The sequence below is a fragment of the Cetorhinus maximus genome, chromosome 12, assembly GCF_964194155.1.
Source record: "Cetorhinus maximus chromosome 12, sCetMax3.hap1.1, whole genome shotgun sequence".
NCBI classification, from domain to species: Eukaryota; Metazoa; Chordata; class Chondrichthyes; order Lamniformes; family Cetorhinidae; genus Cetorhinus; species Cetorhinus maximus.
In genome coordinates this window covers 56855258-56880796 of record NC_135890.1, presented here as the reverse complement: position 1 = coordinate 56880796, position 25539 = coordinate 56855258, and the positions used below count along the sequence as shown (strand labels likewise).

The window sequence follows — 25539 nt, the reverse complement described above, 5'->3', positions numbered from 1 at the left end:
TAGTGGATGTGTTGGTTGTCATCTTTCAAAGTTCTGTAGATTCTGGAACAGTCCCGGCAGATTGGAGGATGGCAAATATAACCCGATTATTTAAAAAAGGAGGGAGGGAGTAAACTGGGAATTACATACCGGTTAGCCTAACATCAGGAGAAGAGAAAATACTAGAGTCTATTATAAAGGATGTGATAACACATCCATGAAAAGATCAACGGGATTAGACAAAGTCAACATGGATTAATGAAAGGGGAATCATATTTGACAAGCCTACTGGTGTTTTTTTGAGGACATGACTAGCAGAATAGACTAGGAGAACCAGTGGATGTGGTGTATTTGGATATTCAGAAAGCTTTTGATAGTCCTACATAAGAGGTTAGTGTGCAAAATTAAAGCACATGGGATTGGGGGTAATATATTGGCATGAATTGAAAATTGGCAGGCCGACAGGAAACAGGAGGAATAAATGGGTCTTTTTTTGAAGTGGCAGATGGTGACTAGTGGGGTACTGCAGGGATCAGCACTTGGGCCCCAGCTATTCACACTATATATGAATGATTTGGGTGAGGGAACCAAATTTAACATGTCTAAGTTTGCTGACGATATGAAACTTGGCAGGAATGTGAGCAATGAGGAGGGTGTTAAGAAGCTTCAAGGTGATTTAGACAGGTTGAGTGAGTGGGAAAATACATGGCAGATGCAGTATAACATGGATAAGTGTGAAGTTATCCACTTTGGTATGAATAACAGAATGGCAGAGTATTATTTAAATGGTGATAGATTGGGTCCAAAGGTTCCTATTTAAATGGTACAAAGGGACCTGGCTGTCCTTGTGCACCAAATCACTGAAAGCAAGCATGCAGGTGCAGCAAGCAGTTAAGAAGGCAAATGGTATGTTGGCCCTCATTGCAAGAGGACTTAAGTACAGGAGAAAGGACGCCTTACTGCAGCTGTACAGGGCCTTAGTGAGATCACACATGAAATATGTGCAGTTTGGTCTGCTTAGCTAAGAAAGGATATACATGTCATAGAGTGAGTGCAGCGAAGGTTCACCAAACTGATTCCTGGGATTACAGGACTGATGTGTGAGGAGAGGTTGGGCCGACTAGGCTTGTATTCATTGGCGTTTAGAAGAATGAGAGGAGATCTCATTGAAACATATAAAATTCTGTCAGGGATGGACAGACTGAATGCAGGGATGCCATTTCCTCTGACTGGAGGGTCTAGAACAAGGGGTCACAGTCTCAGGATACGGGGTAGACCATTTAGGACTGAGATGAGGAGAAACTTCTTCAATCAGAGGGTGGTGAACCTATGAAATTCTCCACCACAGAAGGCTATGGAGGCTGAGTCACTGAATATATTTAAGAAGGAAATAGGTTTCTGGACTCTAAAGGTGTCAAGGGGTATGGGGAGAGCGCGGGAGTACATTGTTGAGATAGAGGATCAACAATGATCATCTTGAATGGCAGGGCAGACTAGAAGGGCTGAATGACCTACTCCTCCTATTTTCAATGTTTCAATGCACGAGGACACCTAGATCCCTCTGCATCTCAGGGCTCTGTAATGTCTCACCATTCAGATAATATACATTTTTATTCGTCCTGCCAAAATGGGCAACCTCAATGTCCCACAGAATATTCCATTTGCCAGATCTTTGCCCACACACCTAAACTATCTACAATATATCCTTTTGAAGCCTCCGTATGTCCTCTTCACAACTTACTTTCCACTCTGCCCTTGTGGCATCTCCAAATTTAGCAACCATACCATTGGTCCCTTCTTCCAAATCATTTATATAAATTGTAAAGAGTTGTTGAGACCCCAGCACTGATCCCTGTGGTACACTACTCATCACATCCCGCCAACCAGAAAATGACCCATTGATGCCTACTCTGTTTCCTGTTAGCTAGCCAATGCTCTATCCATTGCAACATGTTAACCCCTACATCAAAAGCTTTTATTTTCCGCAATAACCTTTGATGTGGCACCTTATCAAATCCCTTCTGAAAATCTAAGTACAGTGCATCCACTGGTTTCCCATTATCCACAGCATATGTTACTTCTTCAAAGAAGCCTGTTGACTCTGCCTGATTACCTTGAATTTATCTAGTGCCCTGCTATAACGTCTTTAATAATAGCTTCTAACATTTTCCCTATGACTTAACCACTTAACCTTCAATGTTCCAAGGAGAATAATCCTAATGTTTCCACCTCTCCTCATAACTGAAGTTTCTCATCTCTGATAAACCTTCACTGTACCCTTTCTAAGGCACTGCCGTGGCCAGAATTGTCCACAATATCCCAGTTGAGGCCTAGTCAGTGATCTATAATTATCTCTTTACTTTAATATTCTGTGCCTCTATTTATAAACCCAAGTAACCCATATGCTTTTTAACCATCTTATCAACTTGCCCTGCCATCTTTAAGGATTTGTGTGCACGGACACCACTCTGCTCGGCTACACTTTTTACAATCATATCATTTGTAATATGCTGTCTTTCTATATTAGCCCTCCTAAAGTGCATCACTTCACACTTCTCCACATGGAGCTCTATCTGCCATGCTTCTCCCCAATTCACCATCCTGAAGCCTATAGCGATCCTCATCACTATATACTACACAGCCAAGTTTAATATCCCCTGCAAACTTTATATTACCATTCCTGACACCCGAGTCTAGGTTGTTTATAAAAATTTTAAAAAGCATTGGACCCAAACCTGACCCTGGGGGGTGGGGAACCATTCAGACCATTTCCTATTCTGTAAAACACCTCTCTGCTTCCTGTCACTGACCCAATTCCATATCCACATCGCTACTTCCCCCATAATTCCGTCCTAACAAGCCTCCTGTGTGGCATTTTGTCCAATGCCTTTCAACGGCCCATATATACATCATCTGCTCTACCCTGATTAACCTTCTCTTTTATTTATTTATTGTTGTAAAAATCCATCTGGTTCACTAATGCCCTTTAGGGAAGGAAACCTGCTTTCCTTACCTGGCCTGGTCTACATGTAACTCCAGACCCACAGCAATGTAGTTGATTCTTAACTGGCCTCTGAAGTGACCTGGCAAACCATCTGTTCAAGGGCAATTAGAGATGAACAACAAATGCTGGTCTTGTCAGTGGCGCCCACACCCCATAGAAGAATAAAAAATTCATGAATGCAAACCCCCAAAACCTAGTGATAGCCTCCTCATTTGCTGAATTTAAGCTGATTAGTCCACCACATATTCTCCTTGGTGATGTGCAGCAGTATTTGTGTCTTTCCACTATTGCATAAGGGGTTTCTTCTCTGATGCCTTATCAAAGAATTCAGTCAACTTAATCAGATGTGATTTGCATTTAACAAATTCATGCTAACTCTCCTTCACTTCTCAATGAAAGTTTATTTTGTTCCCGATAATGGTTTCCGATAACTGTTTTTAGGCTGATTGGCCAACAGTTTTCTGGTTGATCCCATCCCCTTTCTTGAATAATAGTATAACATTAGCAATCCCCCAATCCTCTGTCATCATTTCTGTATCCAATAGTTGGAAGATTGTGGCCATCCATTTTGCTATTTCTACCTTTGCTTCTTTCAGTAAGTTAGGTGCATTCCTTCAGGACTAGGTAACTTACCAACTTTCAGTAATGCTAATCTTTGTAATAGGCCTTCTCTGTCTTATTACTAACCCATCCATAATTTGCCTCTGCTCTTTCAGTGTAAAGTTCACATCATCTGCTTAATTTGGAAAAGCAGATGCAAAGTACTTACTTAATACTTCAACCATGTCCTCTGCCTCCACATAAAAGATTTCCCTCAGGTACTTAATAAGCCCAAACTTTTCCCTAGCTAACTACTTTTACTTCATATGCTTATAAAATGTTTTAACATTCAATTTAATGTTGCCTGATAATCTATTCTATATTTATTTTTTAAATCTCTGAAGCATCTATAATTCTAATTGAGCTATGACTTCAATTATTCAGTTATTATATTTGACTTCTTATGCCTTTATTTATTTAACATTGTCCCTTGTGTATTTTTTGAAGTTGCTTAGGCCTTTAATCTTTTGTGTAATTAGGATCAGCGCATATAGCTAATTGAATACTTTGCTTTTATTCCTTGCATCCTGCCATTCCTCCCTCTGCGTTGATTGTGACGTCATGTTTTTTTTTTAATTCTTCCCTCCATCCGTGGCAGACTTATTGTTTGCATCTGTGCGTTGATGAAGAGGAAATAATAGTGAATTACGCATTCTTCTGAACAAATATATTTACATTGCAATAAGACAAGCATTAAAATCCTTAGATACAAGTGATCCCGTTTTTTCCACAATTTAGAACCATAGAACTATAGAAAGGTTATGGTGCAGAAAGAGGCCATTCAACCCATCATGTCTGCGCCGGCCAGAAAGAGAAAAAAGAAACTAGCTGCTCATTTTAATCCCACTTTCCAGCACCTGGCCCGTAGCCTTGCAAGTTACAGCACTTCAGATGCAGATCCAGGTGACTTTTAAATGAGCTGAGCTTTTCGGCCTCACCCACCAATTCAGGCAGTCAATTCCAGATACTCAGCACCCTCTGGATGAAAACGTTTTCCATCATTCCTTCTAATCCTTCTACCAATCACCTTAAATCTATGCCCCCTAATAACTGACCCCTCAAGTCTTTCCTGCTACCCTAATTAGGCCCCTCATAGTTTTGTACACTTCAATTAGGTCACCCCTTCGCCTCCTCTGTTCTAAGGAAAACAACTCTAGCCTATCTGATCTCTTCTCATAGCTGCAATTTTCAAGCCTGGCAAAATTCTTGCAAATTTATAAGTAAGTCCTACTAACCCTGTTTCCGCCAGTAACAAAAGTGTGGTTTTTTTCCAACACGTTCTTATTTTGTTTTTATGGTAGCTCAGTTGGAGTTGAGGCCAGCTCTTGGATTCAAGTCCATTCTTATCTGTGTGAATAACTTTAATCACTAGATAAGTCAAACTCCTGTAAATTCTTATCTGAAACTGCAGAGCCAGTTTCTCCTCTTATATTGCACATATAGCATCGCTTATGCAATGTATGACACAATTTTATTGCAACATCAACTGCATCTGCAATCTCTTCAGTACATAGTGTGCTTTGTGAACTAACTTCAACTTTGTCTACGGACATTCTTTCTAAAGAGAAAAACCTGCGTTTCTGTTGCACCTTTCAAAAGCTCAGCATGTTCCAAAGTGTGAAACAGCCGGTGAAGTACTTTTGAAATGGAGTCACTGTTGTGATGTAGCAATGTAGGAAACAAATGTTCTATTGAAAAAAAAATTGATGTTTATGTCCTTTTGTGTACATCAGGTCGATCAGTTTTGTTGGAACAGCCTCGTAAGTCAGGTTCCAAAGTGATTAGTCACATGCTTTGCAGCCACGGTGGTGAGATTTTCCTGCATGTTTTAAGCAGTGTTCGCTCCATTCTGGAGGACCCCCCATCGATTAGTGAAGGGTGTGGAGGAAGGGTTACTGATTACAGGATTACGGTTAGTCACTTTGCAAAAATATATGTATTTATAATTGATTTTGTTTTCATGTCCTGATGTCAAATGTTAGTGACAGTGAGGACTGCCTGCTTAAAAGCTGAATTAGCAATGTATAATTAGAAAATCAATGCTTGAACAAATTTATACCCATTCTTTCACAAAAATAGCCTTTAGTATTACTTAAAAAAAAACTAAACTTTTTTTACTTTGAAGCTGACTACCTGTATCTTGTAAACAAATTCTAGTTCAGAATTGATTGATTGATTTGGTGTCAGAGAATTGACTCCTGTAATGATTTCTCTAATAGCACATTGAGGATTACTTTGTGCTGTAGTTGCATTAGCTAATGGGAAAATGGATGCTGAATCACTTCATTTGATTTTCTTGGCGTGTGACTGCACAATGATAACCTGAGATTTACCTGAGGCTCCTTTCAAACCAGGAAAATGTAAACCATGTTTTTATTTGACAGCTTTACATAGATCCATGCAAACCTGCCAAAATGACGCACATGAAAAGTCCTGCCTCTCCCAAACAGTTGGCGATGCCTTATGCATCAAACTACTTAATTGTGTTGTTGAACTAGAAAATGCCTCTCTGATCCTCTTGGGTAATCAAAAGGAGATCAAATTGGCCCTGAATTTTTTTTCTTTATTCTTTCATGGGATGTGGGCATCACAGGCAAGGCCAGCGTTTGTTGCCCATCCCTAATTACCTTTGATCTGAGTGGCTTGCTTGGCAATTTCAGGGGGCAGTTAAGAGTAAACCACATTGCTGTGGATCTGGAGTCACATGTTGGCCAGACCAGGTAAGAATGGCAGATTTCCTTCCCTAAAGGACATTAGTGAATCACATGGGTTTTTATGACATTCAATGATAGTTTAATGGTCACCATTACTGAATTTAAATTCCACCAGCTGTCATGGTGAGATTTGAACCCGTATCCCCAGAATCTAGCTTTAGGATTACTAGTCCAGTGACATTATCACTATACCACCATGTTCCCTAAAGTATATTCTGCATTGTCAATATAAAAATAAGCTAAAGCACTTTTGCTAACTTCCAAAGGGAGAAATGGTCACAGCTGTACTGAAGTATAGATTCTGGTTGAGGTAAAGCCACATGGGCACTTCCTGTTGCCTTGGCCAGCAGCCATTCTTCTTGTGTGAACTCAGATATTATGTGTCGGTAGGCTATTTGATTCAGTTCCCACTCATTCCTCTCTTTGCCTGATCCCTAGATGTTTTCAGTGGGAGTTACCAGGTAGCAATCAGGAAAAGGAACCCTGACTGATTATTTTCCCTTTACCTTCATAGCTGTGTGGCCAGTTGTTAAGCCCCTCTGCTACTCAGCTGACTTGACACACAGCATCGAATTGGACCTGGGACTCCTGGCTTGTATGGCTCTGTTACACCTCTCTGTTAACAACTGAGCCATTCATTCTGCACTTATTCTTTGTTAGATTTTGGATTTTGAGCAAGATACTCCTTTGCCTAAGAAATTAATAATGTGTAGTATAAGTTGGACAAGGAAAATCCAGAAGGTTCAGTTTATTATTACTGTTTCACGTCTCCAATTGGCAAATTAAATGCTCTTGCTAGGCTTCTAATAATATTGTTTTGAACGATATAAGCAGAAGCAATAGCCGGTCTTGGTAAAATGTTGATTTTATCTGCCTACCCTCCTCTGTTGCGTCAACGTAGGGATATGATGATTACTTGTCTTAAAACGAGACTTTATCAGTTCAAGAAGGTGTACCACCAAAAATAGTTTGGGCCTGTATCACAACCATTGTTCTGGGATCACAGTGTTGTTCCTTCTTTTTGTTAGGACTTTGGTGAGTTTATGAGAGAGAACCGATTAACACCAGTAGTGGAAAGGGGATATATGATGGATGGAAGTATGGAACTACCATTGGAGAGGGCGAAGTCCCAGCTTGAGAGACACACACGCTATTGGCCGATGATTATATCTCAAACTACGATCTTCAATATGCAGGCTGTAAGAAAATTTCATTGTTGATTCACATGTAACTTTCACAAGTTGAGCATGTAGATGGAGTTAATCCTCAAGTGATGGGATTAATGTCCACCTTGTCACTGTACAGCTTTCAAAGCGTGGCAGACAGTGCTATTTAACTTGTCTGGTTGTTGTCTAATATTCACAATTTCAGCATATGATCTTTTAAGTAAATACAGCCCATAATTTCAGAAAGAAAACTAATCTCTTGTTTTTCTTCAGAGATAGTACGAACAGTGTATCATAAAGCTATCTTCACCCTGTTAGAAGCTAAAATTTTCAAACGTTGACTAAGCTGATAGCATTTCCTTGCTATATACAGAAATACCCCACTCTACGTTAATTTGAGCAATATTGTTTCATGTTAATGTTGCGGAGGTAGTAAAGGAGCGCATGCCCCTTTAAAGTTTAAAGTTCATTATAACGTTGTTTGGGCATGGGCAATGTTGATCACCTGACTTCTAAGTGCTCCACAAATGGCGGCAATGAAATTTTGAGAGAGCCAAGGCAGGAGTAGGCGAGAGGATAAGAAAACTCCCTCCTTATTCCACAGAAGAGAGCTTTCTGCATAAAATTTGTTTTATGAAGAGAACATAGGCATTTTAACTAAGGTAAGATTTGCTTCAACAGCAGATTATTTTGAAAGAATTCCATTTTATTTCAAGAAGTACTATCCATTGTTTTTGAGAGACTTGGCCTGGGGTGGTAACTACTTTCTTGCTTAAGTAGGGAATGGGGAAAATGAGACATTTGCATCCCTGTAAAAGTTCATTGACATGCATATCGTCTACCATTGCTTTACATGACAAATTAAAAACACAGTACTCTGTAAACCGGAAGAACAAATGTTCTCTGTGAAAGTCCTTACAAGTAGTATTAAGGTTATTTTAGATGACAGAAAAACCATCTGGCATGAATTTAGATTTATAAACTAATTATTTTATTTTGAACAATTTATTGTATTTTGTAAGTTATTTCAGCTGGGAATGCACAGTACTGTACATGTATGACACAGTATTTCAACTTGTACGTTGGTTTTTCTGGGCGAGGAACAATGACTCCTAATAGAACCTGTGATTCGCTTAAAGTCCCTTCTCTTAAAATTGCAATTTCAGAGAATGTAGCTAGGACATTAAGTGAGGAATTGCTGTATTCTGCAACTTTGTGCTTTGAGCAGCTTTGTTTTCCTGCCAGTAAATGCCAGTAAACGTGTGGGGTAGATTCTGTTAGGACCTGGGTTATTATTCATGACTATAAAGTTCTATTTAGAACTGGTGCAATTTTATTTTAAAATGAAGGATATTATTATAGGAGCACACCTAACCTAAAAATGATGTGGCAGGTGTCTCTTAATCCCTCTGGGGAAAAAAAAGGTAGAACGTTTATTTATGTTTGGCACAAGATGTATTACTGTTCAAGAAAAACAGGCTTGCATTTACATAATCATATTTCTCAAACAATAGTGATGAAATAATTGAACAGCTGATGTGTTTGGATGAATGTTGACCAAAACGCTGTGAGAGCTCCCTCCTCCTCTTCAAATAATGCAATTGAATTCTAATACCAGTTCAATCCACTGGAAGAGGCTAAATAAAGGCTCGGTTTGGATCAGTACCTTCGATAATGCAGCGCACCCTCAGTCCTACAAGAGAAAGTTAGCTTAGATTCTGTGCTAAAGTCCTGGAGAAGGGCTTGAACTAGATGCCCTTAATTTAGGTACAGCTGGTAGCATTCATTTCACTATCTGGCACCAGTAGCCTGTAAGTTCCAGTGTTACACTGCATGTTTACTGGTACCTTAAACATGACCACAGAGAAATCAGCGATTTAAATTTACTAAAGACAGCATGGATTCTAAGTGGACTTCTTTTGGATTTCTGACCCTTTCAGTACTTTTCCATCCTGTTAAATGGCCTCCTTCTTTGCAAGACAGCATGATCCACAATAGATTCCAAGCTAAAGTAAGTTGAGAAGTTGTGGGGAGCTGCTAAAGGAAATTATACTTGCAGCATTTATCCCCTGGTATGTCCAAAGCTGCCAGGTGCCTAGTTGTTCTGTTCACTCACTCACCCTCTCTTATTTGATGCCCAGGTTGTTCCTTTAGCTAGTCTAATTGTGAAGGAGAGCCTAACCGATGACGATGTCCTAAACTGTCAAAAAACTATCTACAACCTAGTAGATATGGAGCGAAAAAATGATCATTTACCCATTTCAACAGTTGGCACCAGAGGCAAAGGATCCAAAAGGTAAAATGTTTCTTTAAGAACCCATTTAATTATTAAATACAGAAGTATTACAATCAGTTGGGGTTTTGATGTATACATGTGTTCAGTGCTAAATGTGGCACCAGTTTTCTGTTTTGCTCAGAAGAAACTTGCATTCAACTGCCTGGACACACAGCTCTGGAATTCCCTCCCTAAACCTCTGCTCCTCTCTACCTTCCTTTCTTCCTTTAAGGCACTCCTTAAAACCTACCCCTTTGACAAAGCTTTAGGTCATCTGCCCTAATTCTGCCTTATGTGGTTCTGAGTTATATTTTATTTTAAAATGCTCCTGTGAAGTGCCTTGGGATGTCATATTTTTTAAAGGCATTAAATCAATACAAGTTGGTGTCGATATTTTCTTTCACACAGCTCTGACACCTGAATATGCATGCCGCCTATCCTGAGAACCTCTCTGTTTCCCCCATGTCAACATTTGTACACCTTGTCCCAGGCACTTCCATTTACATTGTCTTTATTTTACTTGGTTCTTTCTGTTTTTTATGGCAGGATTTTCCTTTGGCTTTTGCCTGCTGCCTCTTTTATGTGACGTCTGCGATTCAGTCCAGCTTGGTTAACTGTTTTTACTGGGCTCAGTTATCTTTGGAAGCCCTGAACTTGTCTATCTCAGTGGACACAGTGGACCCATCCATACCTGAGCTCAGTGCTCCCATCGTTTTAAGCTTTTGTGCTTCTTTAATGTGCTTTGAATCTCTACAATTATCTTCAGATTTATTGTTTGTAGTCCTCCATGTTAAAGTGGTTTAAAGAAAAATACTAGATGTATGCTTTTATTATCTGTTTGAGATATGAGAGTTAGTATTGACATCACTGTAGACCAGTGAGTTGGAGGTGGGCGGGACTTGAAGCAAACTGTGTCTATTTTACAGCAGTGTTTCTGCGCATTAAAGCAGTCTCCTGATAAAAGCAGAATTATTTCTTCAGCAAAATTCAATGAGTGGCAGGTAATTAGATAATACAAATCATCAGCGTGAAATCAATCAACAGTACAGTCTCTGTGCACAATTGACGGGGAAGGCACCCCATCACCTCCAGTCATTCTGGTTGAGATTTGTGCTGTTATTATATGATCCCTGACGTATTATACAAGTATGTACTGTGTTAGAAGTGGTGCTATATTTTTTGGTATGGATTATACATTCAGCAGCACTTCTGGAGAGAGAGCTGGTAAAAGGTGGTGCATGTACAATCTGTGCTGGGTTACATTTATTCTGCCATTAAGTGAAAACGCACTGATGATGGGTCACACCGCTACGGTACCGTGCCAGGAATTGGCTTTTTTTTTTGTTTGTAGCCAGTATGCTTCTAATTCTTTCCTTTGTAGAGATGAACAGTACCGAATAATGTGGAATGAGTTGGAAACCTTAGTCAGGGCCCACTTAAACAACTCTGAGAAGCACCAACGTGTGTTGGAATGTCTGCTGGCTTGTCGGAGCAAGCCTCCTGAAGAGGAGGAGCGTAAGAAGAGTCGGAGGAAGAGAGAAGATAAAGAGGATAAATCAGAAAAAGTGGTGAAAGATTATGAGCCTGAGAAATCTTGGCAAGATTCTGAGCGGTGAGTACAGTACTGTTAAAATGAAGAGGTCATTGTTGTCAATAAATGTGCTTTGCCTAGGGAGGATGAAAGGCTGGGAGGGGTCACCTTTGTTTTATCATACTTAAATGAAGGAAAGGAACCTTTAACAGGCACCTTTTTTTTTGTTTACAAAACCTCTATTTTATCGCTGCTGAAAAGGTTCTTGGTAAGATGTCCTTCCGTGCTTTAACATTCCAACTACCTCAGGGTAGTGTCCTTGGCCCAACCATCTTCAGCTGCTTCATCAATGACCTTCCTTCCATCATAAGGTCAGAAGTGGGGATGTTCGCTGATGATTGCACAATGTTCAGCACCATTCATGAGTCCACAGATACTGAAGCAGTCCATGTCCAAATGCAGCAAGACTCGGGCAATATCCAGGCTTGGGCTGACAAGTGGCAATTAATATTTGCACCACACAAGTGTCAGGCAATGACCATCTCCAACGAGTGAGAATCCAACTATCGCCCCTTCATGTTCAATGGTATTTACCATGACTGAACCCCCCACTATCAATATCCTGGGGGTTACCATTGACCAGAAACTGAACTGGACTAGCCATATAAATGTTGTGGCTACAAGAGCAGGCCAGAGGCTAGGAATAGTGCAACGAAAAACCCACCTCCTGACTCCCCAAAGCCTGTCCACCATCTACATGGCACAAGTCAGGAGTGTGATGGAATACACTCCACTTGCCTGGATGAATGCAGCCCCCACAGCACTCAAGAAGCTTGACACCGTCCAGGACAAAGCAGCCCACTTGATTGGCACCACATCCACAAACATTCACTCCTTCCACCACCAACGTACAGTAGCAGCAGTGTGTACCATCTACAAGATAAACTGTAGGAATTCACCAAGGCTCCTTCGACAGCACCTTCTAATCCCACGACCACTACCATCTAAAAGGACAAGGGCAGCAGATAGATGAGAACACCATCACCCAGAAGTTCCCATCCAAGTCACTCACCATCCTGATTTGGAAATATGTCACCACTCCTTCACTGTCGCTGGGTCAAAATCCTGGAACTCCCTTCCTAACAGCACTGTGGGTGTACCTACACCAAAAGGACTGCAGCAGTTCAAGAAGACAGCTCACCACCACCTTCTCAAGGGCAACTAGGGATGGATAATAAATGCTGGCCCAGCCAGCGAAGCCCACATCCCATGAATGAATTTTTAAAAAATCAAAGGGAGCAGGTTGGCAATTGAGCACTTCCCGGGAGTCAGTAAGCAGTGTTATAAGCTGGGAATGCAGACTTCACACATGCATAGAATGAAGTGTCCCATAATAGAGCCACTCATAGCTCAGCACTGATTGGCAAAACCAGTCCCATAAGGGCTCAAGGTGGCTGCTTTGGGAGAAGAAAGGGTCATGACGTTACTTTAGGGACACTCTGCAGGCTGGGACTAAGACAAGTGGTGTCAAATTTTGTTTTATCATCGTTATCCCGCAATGTGGAAAATTGCCCAGGTATGTCCTGTACACACATAGCAGGACAAATCCAACTTGGCCAATTACCTTCCCATCAGTCTACTCTCCATCATCATTAAAGTGATGGAAGGGGTTATCACAGTGCTAAGCACTTGCTTAGCAATAACCTGCTCACTGACACTCAGTTTGGGTTCCCGCCAGGGTCACTGAGCTCCTGACCTCATTACAGCCTTGGTTCAAGCATGGACAAAAGAGCTGATCTCCAGAGCTGAGGAGAGAGTGTCTGCCCTTGACATGAAGGCAGAATTTGACCGAGTGTGGCATCAGGGTGCCTTAGCAAAACTGGAGTTAATGGGAATCGGGGTTAGGGGGTGGGGAAACTCTCAGCTGTTTGGAGTCCTATCTAGCACAAAGGAAGATATATGTGGCTGTTGGAGGTCAATCATCTCCATTCTAGGGCATCACTGCAGGAGTTCCTCAGGGTAGTCTACTAGGCCCAACCATCTTCAGCTGCTTCATCAATGACCATCCTTCCATCATAAGATAAGAAGTGAGATGTTCACTGCGCATTGTATGGCACCATTCACTACTCCTCAGATACTGAAGTAGTCCATGTCCAAATGCAGCAAGATCTGGACAATATCCAGGCTTAGGCTGACAAGTGGCAAGTAACGTTTATGCCACACAAGTGCCAGGCAATGATTATCTCCAAGAAGAGAGGATCTAACTATAGCCCCTTGACATTCAATGACATTATCATCCATTCCCCCACTGTCAACATCCTGGGTGTTATTATTGACCAGTAGCTGAACTGGACTAGCCATATAAATACTGTGTTTACAGGAGCAGGTCAGAGGCTAGGAATTCTGCAGTGAGTAACTCACATTCTGACTATCCAAAGCCTGTCCACCATCTACAAGGCACAAGTCAGGAGTGGGATGGAATACTCTCCACTTGCCTGGATGAGTGCGGCTTCAAAAATACCCAAGAAGCTTGACACCATCCAGGACAAAGCAGCCCCTTGATTGGCACCCCATTCACAAACATTCACTCCCCCCACCACTAACGCACAGTGACAGCAGTGTGTACCATCTACAAGATGCACTGCAAGAACTCACCAAAGCTCCTTAGACAGCACCGTCCAAATCCACAACCGCTGCCATCTAGAAGGAAAAGGACAGTAGACACATGGGAACACCACCACCTGGAAGTTCCCCTCCAAGCCACTCGCCATCCTGACTTGGAAATATATCGCCGTTCCTTCACTGTCGTTGGGTCAAAATCCTGGAACTCCCTCCCTCACAGCACTGTGGGTGTATCTACACCACATGGATTACAGCAGTTCAAGAAGGCAGCTCTCCATTCTAAAGGGCAATTAGGGATGAGCAATAAGTGCTGGCCTAGCCAGCAATGGCAACATCCTATGAATGAACTTTTTTTAAAATCGCCAGCTATCCCTCCATTCATGGATGACGTCTACTCGGTCATGAGTTTCTGCCATAGGTCTTTTTGTGACTGAACAGGCCGGTTCTCAGCCCACGGATCTTTGGACATATGAGGTAGTGGGATCCGGATACCAGGATTTGCTTCCTTTTCTTCCCTTCTCTGCAGCTGCACTACCTCATCATTAAATCATTGTGACTCAAAGCAGGATGCAGCTTGATGTACTAGTTGTCGCCATTTTGAATAATTGGCAGCAAGCTCCTAGTCATTAATATCAATGCTGCCGCGCTTCATGGAGAGCTTCGGCGTGTCTTAGGAGCATTTACTTTGCTCTGCCCGGCACATTGGCCATTTGAGAGATGAGAAAACAAGACCTGGTTGGGGGAGAGACTTTTTGGCCATCAGGATACAGTATCTAGTTCACTGAGGTTGATTTAGCAGGAGTTTTACCTGAATGTTTGTGGAGCTGGCTTCAAGAAGGACACTAGTATTTGTTTGACGGTCCTCCCATTAATTCCATCGGAGATGGCGGAGGCATTGCTAGTGAAATTTCGCTCATGCTCTTATGTGTCACTGATACACAACTCAGGTCTCACAGCAGTACAGGACTGTGGTGACAACTAGGACTTTTGTTGACTTGCTGAGGTCTTTGTCAAACACTCACTGTCACAGTTTGTAGAAGGCTGAACTGGTGCAGATGTTGGATCTCTTGCCTTTTGAGAGAGGTGGCTGCGAAGGTATGGGAAGTGCCCAGTGTATTCCAGAGCATCTCCTTCAACATATATGGGAGGTGGAATATTTGACTAACCAAGTCTGGGTTGATAAGGGCTTTGTTTTGGCAACATTCAAGGGCAGGCTGAGTTTCTTGTGTGCAGAATTGAAGAGATTGAGAAGGGCTTGCAAATGCGGTCCAGAGTGGGCCATGACACTGCAGTCATTAGCAAACTCTAATCATGTATATCTATGGTGGTCAGTTTAGTTTTGGCACAGAGGCAACTGAAAGTTTTTCATCTAGACAGTATTTAGTACCAACACCAGAGGGCAGTTGACCTTTGAGGTGAATAGCTACTGTCAATTGGATTGTAAATACTATGGAGGCTGTCACAGCCTTGCTTGACCCTGGTTCAGATTTTGAAGACGTCTGTTTTGGATCTCCGCTCAAGACAGTTGCAGTCATATCATCATGAAGCAATTGCAGCATTGTGATGAAGTTTTTTGGACATCCAAATCATTGGAGCACATCCAGAGAGCCCTGTAATTTGCTGATTCATACTTTGGTCAAGTGAAGAATGCAAGGAAGAGCTCCTACTGGTGTTCTTAACATTTTTCTTGTTTTATAAATTCCCTGTGAAGTGCCTTTATATTACTACATTAAAAGGTGGTGTATAAATGCAAATTCTTTTTAAGAAAACCCCTTCACCTTATTAACAACAGAATTTGCCCACAGATAAAAACACAGCAGGACATATAGCTGGACGGTTACACTATGCAATAACAGCTCTTTCCTTTACACTGCTGCTGGTCGGTAAGGGAGGACCCGTGGGATGTGTTTGTAAATACAGATCCTGCTACACAAATGGCCCACATTTAAATCAGGCACTGGGTTAATTTGGCATATAGTGCAAAATATTTGCTACTACAGTTGGTGCTAATTACAGAATTGTTGCTTACAATATGTTAACCAAACATGCTGAGTATTTTGAGTAGGATCAGGCGTTCACGTAATTTGCTCTTGTTATGAGGTAGTTACCTATTAGATACTTGGTATGCAGCCACACAGGAAATTCAGCAGGGAAGAAGCTGGGAAAAGCTGACTGATATCTGCAGATAGCCTCAGTATGGAAGCACCACAACCCATCAGTGTGTCAACTGTGCAGAATACATAGTTACTATTGTGTAAAATGCTCCTGAGGAAAATATGAGCCTGCCAGCATTATAGAGTGCTGAGTTCCAGTAATAAATCCACGTCCCTGATTAGTAGAGGATGGTTGATACACGGTTAGCGATGGAGAGATCAGCAACACACTTTTAAGTATGCACTGTTCAACATGTGTAATGGGCAAAAGCACTAATGCTCCCACTGTAAGCTGTGTGGGCTGTAGTGTTTTTGGAAAGAAATGTCATGCTGTAAAATCTAAATGTCCTAAAACAAATTGATCATGCTGTATTTCCTCCTTGCTCTCTCATGCCAACTGGTCTCCACAAGCTATCAACAGGAGGCAGGTAACCTCCATCAAAGTGTCCTCTTGTACCAGTGTGAGCTCTTTGCCTAGAGACATGTTGAGGGAGCGTAGCCTGGTAGTTATGGTGCTGATCTGGTAACCCAAAGGCTGTGAGTTTAAATCTTGCCATAGGAAGTGCAAAATTGAACTCAATTAACCTGGTAATTTATGGACAATCATCAGGAAAAAATGACCACAAAAGCTGCTGCTTTGTTGTGAAAACCTCACTGGTTCACCGATCTCCTCGGGAAGGGAATCTGCCACTCCTACCCAATCAGACCAACACCCTTGCTCCATGCTATGTGATTGACTCTTAGTAGCTTAATGACACCTAGGAATTGGGAATAGGTGCTGCCTTGTTCGTGTCACCCATGTCCCTAAGAACAAATACATAAATTCAGGATGGTGCTCCCACTGTTATCTTAATGGAGGAGAGGTGGTCACACCATTCAACCCATCCTGACAGAAGCACTGAGGTTTGACTCAGCACCAACTGCTCTTGTGTATTCTGATGGTGCTCCAAAATGCTGCATCCCATTGTTTGAAGCTTGATGTCATGCCAACATGCGTTATCTTGTGAAATGTTAACATGATTTGATGCTACATGTGCACAGTCACAAATGGACATTTGGAACTTTTTTTTTTAAAGGCTAAAAGGAACACTGGAACGGGAAAAGGAGGAGTTGGTTGAAGCTGAGATCATCAAGGACTCTCCCGATTCCCCTGAGCCTCTGAACAAAAAACCTAGGGTCAGCATTGGAGAAATACAGCCTCTTGAAAAAGTTAAAGGTGAGATGTCTTGTTACTGGTATCTGTTATCCTATAGTTCTCTGTTCTATCCAGTATGTGCTCAAAACAGTAGATGAACATGTTTCGGAATGTCATCTGAACCTGTGACATCCTACAGGTGCGAAAAATAGTCTGAATTAGTTTTTTATAATGTACGATAAAGCTGCTGGGATATTGCACATAGTGGGGGAGGGATTTAGACTACAAGCAGTCTTAAGGAAAAGGGGTATGAGACGGTGGAGGGAGGACATGAGAGCAGAGTGTGTGGACCTAATTCACTCCCACATGGAAGTCATACAGTTTCTAGTTTTTGAGTTCAACTATAAATAACATGAAATAGCAAAACCTGCAAGAATTTGGAAAATAGGGAGGCCACACTATTTGGCGATAGGAGTTTCACAGCACTGCAGGCTTAGGAGCTGGGACATGCACAACTGACACGCTACTTCACCACTACTGGTGGAAGAATATAAATGTCATATGATGAGTTCAGATTTCTGTTAGTGTGGACAGGAATAAATAATAGGAGTCAGTTGACACAAGCGTGACAAGAACATGATGACAGGAAGTAGGGCTTTGTAGGCAGGAAATAGATATCAGAGAATCATAGAATAGTACAGCTCAGAAGGAGGATATTTGGCCCAACAAATCTCTGCTCACTCTTCCGAAGAGCAATCTCAGTTAGTGCCTACTCCCAAGGTCTTTTCCCTAAACCCTGCAACTTGTTTCTCCTTCAGGTATTTACCCAATTCCCTTTTTGAAAGGTATTGAATCTGTATTCACTACCCTACTAGGTAGTGCATTCCAAATCCTAACCAGTCATTGTGTTTTTAAAAACAAATTTCCTCATATTACCTCTGGTTCTTTTGTCAATGTAAGATTCATATAGATACAACATTAAAAAAGGGTTCTGGAAATTTGTGTTATAATGAACAGAAGTTGTACTCAGCTGTTAGTGTCTAAATGGCATGAGAAAAATATTTGTTTCTATCTGTCCCACTCTCCCATCCAGTCTACCTTGGGGAAATTATGTATCTGCTGAGATTAAAATTCATTCAAACAATTTGAAAAATGCAAGGGGCTCATTTATTAGATGCTTATAGATTTGGGTAGAGAGTTGTAATATATTTATATTGTTTAAGAAAGGCACTGACATTTTATTTTCCCCGTCTGTCTTGCTAATCTCCAGGCCCAGTTTCCTTGCTTGCAATGTGGACTAATAGGATCAATACAGCAAATTCAAGAAAGCATCAAGAATTTGCTGGCCGCTTGAGTTCTGTTAACAACAAAGCTGAATTGTACCAACATCTTAAGGAAGAAAATGGGTCAGTAGTCTTGTCCATGCCTGCAGTAGTTTTTGTCCATGCCTGCATATGCTTAATAAGTCTAAGCTATTCATTGCACTGTAAGGGATGGTAAAATGTTGGATAAACTCCAATTATTTTCCTTGAGGACAGGATTTAAAAATTAGTTTTGTTTTGATTCATGTAGCGATAATTATATGCAATATCTGTATGATGTTGCTTTGTATTTATTGTTCAGATGTCTTCGTCAGTGCCTCTACATTGGCAAATTGTCTTTTTATGCGTTACAGAATGGATACACATGAAAACGGTAAAGGCAGCAGGCAGTAAAGAACAGCTTCAACGCAAGATTTTACAGAAGCATCAGATCAGCAGTCATGCTGTTTGTAAATAACTTACGCAAAAAATCCGAGACATTTCAAGGAATTCAACCTCAGTCTCCCAAAGTGCTGCTGTTGAAATGACTTACGACAAATTGTACAAAGTTTACAAGTTTGCTGTGTGTGATGATCCAGAAGAATTTTACTCTTTGTTAAAGTTGGCATTTTCTACTGCAGAGTACATCGACAATTTTAGACAATATTCACATAAAACTTGCATTGTTGTCCAAAAATAAAAGTTATGACTTTACACAAATTTGAGTGCTCTACTTATTAAAAACGTTATTCCTGAATGCTCTATACACATTCACACAACTTGATAAGAAACATTGTTTACCGTTCTACTGTATGTAACTTGTTGTATGAAGTCATTCAGTTCTGGCTTTTTTAGTTTGTTCTTGAGATGTTTGGTCTGTTTTATTGCCCATCTTTGTTGCACTGAGAAAGTAACTTACATAGCTTGCTAGACCACTGCAATGGGCATTAAGAGTCAGCCACCTTGGTATAAAACTGATGTCATGTGAAGGACATTAATTTTGACAGTCTGACAGCTGCCATAGTTTTCCCACAAATGACCACATTCAGTCTCACTTGCCATGGTGGGATTTAAGCTCGTAATCTCCAGATGGCTGGTCCAGTACTATAACTACACCTCCATACCTAGCAAATGGCTATTAAACACTGATGAGCTATTCCTGCACATCCCAGTGGTCTTTGAAGAAAATCAGCTCTTTAGCTGTGTGCAGAATGTTACTACACAGTCATTTTAGGCTGATTAAAAATGGCAGTTGAATTTGCCTAGGGTAATTTCATACAAGAATCTTATGTCTCCAGTACAGGGGAACAGATCAGCCAATTAACTAATTTTGCACCATGTTGTATGTGAACATTCATTGTTTTTTTGACTTGTGGAACAAGTTTGTTATATATGGAAACCAGTACATTCTGTTCTGGCAAGTGCACATTTAAGATTAATTTTTAAATTAATTTGACCAAGTAAAAAAAAAATGAAGTTTCAATATAATTTAAAGCTTATGAAACAAAATAAATTAGATTTTATTCATGTGTATCTTTTGAGACTGTGGTTGTCTTTTGGATTGCAGCTCATAAGGAGGAGGCAGTTGATATTTTGGTGGTTCAGATTGTAAATTGGGTAGCATGAAGTGAGCTGGTGCACTGCGTTGTATGTTACTAGGTATTAAATGCATTGGGTGCAGTTGATATAGTGGAGATGGAGGAAGTTTTGCCCACAACTGTGATGGCGGGGATGCCTTAGGAATGATCATGGGTGGTTTTCTCGGTCTTAATGCACCCATCTCGAAGTGGTGCCTTCGTGCAATTGATCGATTTTCTTGAAAGCACAGTTCCCCGGATGGCAGGATTTTTTCTGAGTATCTACGGAAGCAATAGGTCATAACTAATAGAGCAATCAGCAGAATAAGAAGCAACACTGTAAGAACGACAGGCCAGACAGATGTCAGCAAATAAGAACTGTGACGTTGAATAACCGTATTATTGAGACCTACTGGGGGCATCATAGGCAGGCAGGCTCCACCATAAGTGACATTCTCAACTGTTTGAATCCTGTAATCTGGTAACATTGCCCCAACAAAAGATGGATGTGCACGGCCATCTGACAAGCGGATTAGTTTGCGCAACATTTGAATTTTACTCATTGGACATGCCTCTTTTACGCCTTTGCTAGCTGAACACAAGGACTTGTTATACCACGATACTATTGTGGAACCTGGTTTTATGGAGAAGAGTACAATGTCCTCACTACTGGAATCGTTCAGATACTTGGCAAGTTTTTCTAGAAAGTGGACCACTCTTCCTCTATCTTGAAGAAAAGAATTGTAGCTGTTTTTTGTTCTGACTGTGTACAAGTGGCAGGGTGTGTAATGTGGTAGCTTGAGTTCAATCACAAAACCTTCTTGAACAATAAGTCCACCTGAATCAGTAGCAGTTAAGACAAATTCTTGCGGTGAATACTGATAGTCTGCCTCCAGTGGGTACCCAAACAGAGTATTCTGCGATTGATTAAATCCCACCCAAGACTGTCTTCCTGAAGGGGATCCATCAACTGAAGCTACTGTCAGAGTTAAGTTTCTGGCATTTCCATCTTCCTGATCAACAATTGTGTCTGCAGGTATTGAATAATGAAATCTTTGTCCTACAGTTGCCAAGATGAATTCAATTGGGTTGATGACCATTGGAGGCTTGTTGTCGTGACCTAAACAGACATTGCAAAAAAAAATTACTGTTGTAAATACTGTTCTGTAATTTAAAACGTTCATTGTTTTCATTGTGCTACAAAGTATTATGTCACTAGCAAGTGCCTGAAACTTATTGACCACTCCTGATTCTTCCTGAGAGATATGGGGAGGTCCAGTGATTTTCATAATAAACAGGAACATAAAATCAGAGACTTGGAAGTCTCATTATGCACTGATTTGGTATCAGTGCCAAGTGGTGTCTGATTTATGTTGACTCAAAAGTGGAAGTGTAACTGGCAAAGCAATCTGATTCTTGAGTGTGTTCAAGCCAGATGGTGCAAGGCCATATTTAGCGTGTAATCTGCAACAGCTGGGCTTTCAACCAGGTATAGCATCACTCCAGCTGCGTACAAAGTCAAGTTTATAAAGTGCCCTAATGGACCACCTTGACTCTTGTGAATTACTTTGAAGGGCTGGTGCTCCCATTAGTTTTCTCCTAGCCTTTAAAATCAGCGATGATTTGGGGGAGGGGAGAGCATTGACATTACACTATTAACCTCAACATAACAGACTGTAAACCATGCTTAGTCACGTTAGTTTGGAATCTTCTCAATCAGTATTAATGGAAAGTTTGGGAGTATGCTGCTCTCTGCTTATTGGGTGTCAAATGGTGTGAGCAGGGGAAAGGACAAGTAAAAGTGTGAAAAAAGGTAGCAGAAAGCAGCAGGGAGAAATGGTTTAGTTCCAGACAGCAGTCACATTTTCTGCTACCTTTATTTAAGCTATCACTTGGTACTGGCATTTTCCGTCCAGATGTTTCCAAGGAAATAGCAACTTGCATTGGAAGAAACCAATGCAACTGTAAAAAGCAGTTTTATTAAAATATTAGTGGATCTTTAGCATTGATCATGCTGAATTGGGAGTGTCATTTTTAGTGGGTATAAAAAGTATGAGCATTGCTTGCGGGGGAAGGAGAAATGTGATGACAGTAACTCTGCTGGTGTGTGGTGGCCACAGCTAGACACAATTGATAGCAATGACTTGCATTTCTATAGTGCCTTTAATATAGTAAAGCATCCCAAGTGGCTTCCCAGGAGTCAAAGTTTGACACCGAGCCATGTAAGGTTTTGGGATAGATGACTAAAAGCTTGGTCAAAGAGAGGTTTTCAGAGTCGTAATGGAGGAGAGGTGCAGAGGTTTAGGGAGGGAATTTTTTAGCTTGGGGGCCTAGGCAGCTGAAAGCTAAAGACTTAGTGAATGAATAAAGGGGATGTAATGGAGTCTGGGTCTGCACACTGAGTAAAGACACTACAACAGGGTTGTTCAACATACAGCTTTTGAGCCACAAATCGGCCCACCATGCCCTTCTCTCCAGCCCACAGACTCAGTTCAAAATACAGTTAAAAAGTGGAAGTGATAGATCTGCAAGGAGCTGCTCCTCCAATAACAGGCCTTTTCTCTCCCACGTTTGCTGCTGATAAGACCACCAGTGAGCCTTTCAACAGCAAGTGAGTGAGAGAAAACAGTCTGATTGGAGGCGCAGCAGGAAGGTCAATGGCCATGGTGCATTCTCTCTCGTTCTCTCTCCCTCCCATGAAGATGGCAGGGGTCAAAATGGCAGAGCGGGCTGGGGAGACCTCGAGGAACAGCAGCAATGTCCTCCTGGCCTCCCTGGGGCATCTGGAGTCTCTTGACAGGGCAGAGTGAGGAAGTGTGTCTTGCCACCTTTGTAGCCATCTCGAATTTCTCCTCGGCAGTAAAATGTCCAAAGCTTGCGGGTCAGGGTGGGCAGTGAGTGAGTCTGTGTGGGGGAGACGTCTATCTGTGCAAGTGAGAACCCTGAAACTTGGAATGAACCGGGGGCACGCACACACTCTTCCTCTCCTCTGCCCTCCCCAAAATTTATCCACAAAGCAGTCCAGGAGAGGAGAAAACCCCAGGCTGAAAGGCAACCTGCTTCCGACCCCCACTTTCGTATTTTGTTATTCCAGAATTAATTACTTGATGCAGAGTTATTACAAAACAGAATAAAGGCGTGCAAAAGATTGTGAGGTAACAGCCAACTGTAAAAGATAAGATGGAGTATAACGAATCAAACTCATTGCGATGTTATGCATTGCATTAAGTGGAGCAAAATAAAACATGCATGAAAAAGTAATTGCATTGTACCTTACCATTATACTCTGAGGCAGGTAGTTTGAGGGTGGTTGAAATCTTTTTGGGTGTGTCTTTGGAGTTCAGACTTTCAATTAGAGTTGTTTGAGAAGACATTGGAATCTTTGTAAACGTATCCTGAGGAGTCCAACTTTTGGTGGCATATGATTCATGTACTAACACTGAGTGGACAGACGGTGTAATCGTTTGACTTGACCAGTATGTGAATACTGGACTCTTGTCAAAACTAAAAGTAGGGATGCTGAGGCTTAACTGACTGGCCATTAAGTTGCTTGACATATTGGATACTTGAAACTGTTCTGTGTTGTTGTAAATGTCTTGCCAAACACGTGTGGTCTTGACTGACATTGCATTCATTGAATGCTGACTGATTTGATATGTGTCAGTAGAAGATGATGTGGAATAGAATAAATCTGAGGTAAAGTAATGAAATAAGGTCGTAGGTAATGGTTTGGTCAGTCGCAGAAATGAGGTGAAGTGTGGTAACTCTGTAGATACAATATAATGGCTAAAAAACGGCAGTAAACTGGGATATCTTAAGTCCACCTCAGATGTGAATGATGGTATGAGAGACGATAAGCTATCATCTGTCACAGAGGTAGTAATGAGCATTGTTTGGCTGTCACTATATGCCTTAAATACACCAAAAGATGATGTTAGCTCATTGGATGGAACTAAAGGGCTGAGTGTCTCTATGAAATTAATTGATGGCATATAATCTAAAAATGAAGGGGGGAGACTGGTGAAATCATTCTTGCTGAACTGATCTATAACTTGTCCGAATGTCTCTAAACTGGTTAGAGGATCTTGAACTGTGGACTGAAAAAAAAAATCAGGTGTTGGAGAAGTAGGAGACATTGTGAAGGTGGACAGCACAAGATCCTTTCTGACAGATGTAACAGACACAGGCAAAGACAGGACAAGGTTGGTGACCAAGTAAGAATATGGTTTGTGATCTACTGAGAGAGAAGATTGCTGTAATAGTATAAGTTCATCACTGGATGAGCTTAAAGGAGCAATAGTAACCCAGCTGGATTGATTTCCTTGGGGTGAGAGTGAATACGTGGGAATCATTGAATGGGTGGACACCATCAGAATTACTTGAAAAGAAACTGAAGTAACATATGATTGTTTGATGATCGATTGCTTTGCAACTTCTCCAATTGACAGAGAAGATACTGTTTCAAAAGGGTAAAAAAAAATAGAGGTGGGAATCAACTGATCAGTGTGATATGTGGTTATGAGAAAGTTAGCGCTTTGTGTGTTGAGAGAGGACAGAAGAACTTCATTATGATGAGAAAAAGATTGTGACTGAGGAGAAATCATTGTGCCTGATTTGACAGAAGGCAAGGTGGATGCTGAAAGCTTTCTGCAAGAACCAAGTAGTGAAATATTTGTAGCCATTAATTCAGGTTTGTTTATATGTGCTGCAATAGATTCTGATCCCAGTAAGTGTGCTGGTGTACTTGGAGTGCTAGGTGAAATGGTAAAAATGTTGGATGCCAACAGATAACTAGCAATTTCTTCACTGCCACCATTAGATAACAAAGTTGTTTGAATATCAGTTGTATTGGTAAATGCAACAGGCAGGCTTAGTGATATATCAACTTTCTGTGTTGCATAAAGTAAGCTTTCCACATCTGTTGAAGCCAGCTCTGTTGACCAAGGTGTCCTGTCCATTGAGTAGAAAAACAGATCTTCATTGATTATCTTTATGCTTGATGAGGCATCTGTGAGGAGTATTCCTGTAGCCAGTGATTCCACCATGTTGGTACATGTTGTCAGCTGGGAAATGTATATAAGGTTACTTGGTAAAAGAGAAACATTGAAATTTGGCTGGCTATGTCCTGAAAAATGGTGTAGAGGACTGGCCAGATTGAGACTTCTTTCAACCTTAGTATTTGATTCCAAATTGTATCTTTTGTTATTCATTGTGGAAGTGATGAAACCCAAGCTGTCTTCAGTTGCTGTAAACGTCTCTGTTTTAAGGCAAAAAAGTAAAAAAAAACAGAAAATCCTTAAGATTAAGTACAGTAAGTAATGTTAATCTTTTCAATGTAAATTACAAATTGTTTTCAATATAGCAAATGTGAGGTGGCACATTTTGGTAGAAGGATTAAGGAGGCCACTTACTCCTTGAAAAAGACTGCAGCCTTAGAATTCAGCAAATGAGGACAAAGAGGTTGATCAAGATGGGAAAAATA

At 41.1% G+C, this 25539-nt stretch overlaps 1 protein-coding gene across 4 annotated transcripts in view; it reads left to right on the top strand.

The window, feature by feature from the left end:
* Positions 1–19200, top strand: part of ints13 (integrator complex subunit 13) — a 75878-nt gene extending 56678 nt beyond the window's left edge. For 3 of the 4 annotated variants that reach the window (XM_078553665.1, XM_078553667.1, XM_078553666.1), the window contains 7 exons: positions 5317–5495; positions 7326–7496; positions 9605–9759; positions 11120–11350; positions 17121–17260; positions 18450–18585; positions 18855–19200. In XM_078553665.1, coding sequence (XP_078409791.1) covers positions 5317–5495; positions 7326–7496; positions 9605–9759; positions 11120–11350; positions 17121–17260; positions 18450–18585; positions 18855–18894 — 1052 coding nt within the window. In that variant the 3' untranslated portion in view covers positions 18895–19200. The remainder of the gene's footprint in view (positions 1–5316; positions 5496–7325; positions 7497–9604; positions 9760–11119; positions 11351–17120; positions 17261–18449; positions 18586–18854) is intronic. The other variant, XR_013578155.1, reaches the window with a different exon arrangement.
* Positions 19201–25539: the final 6339 nt, after the last annotated feature.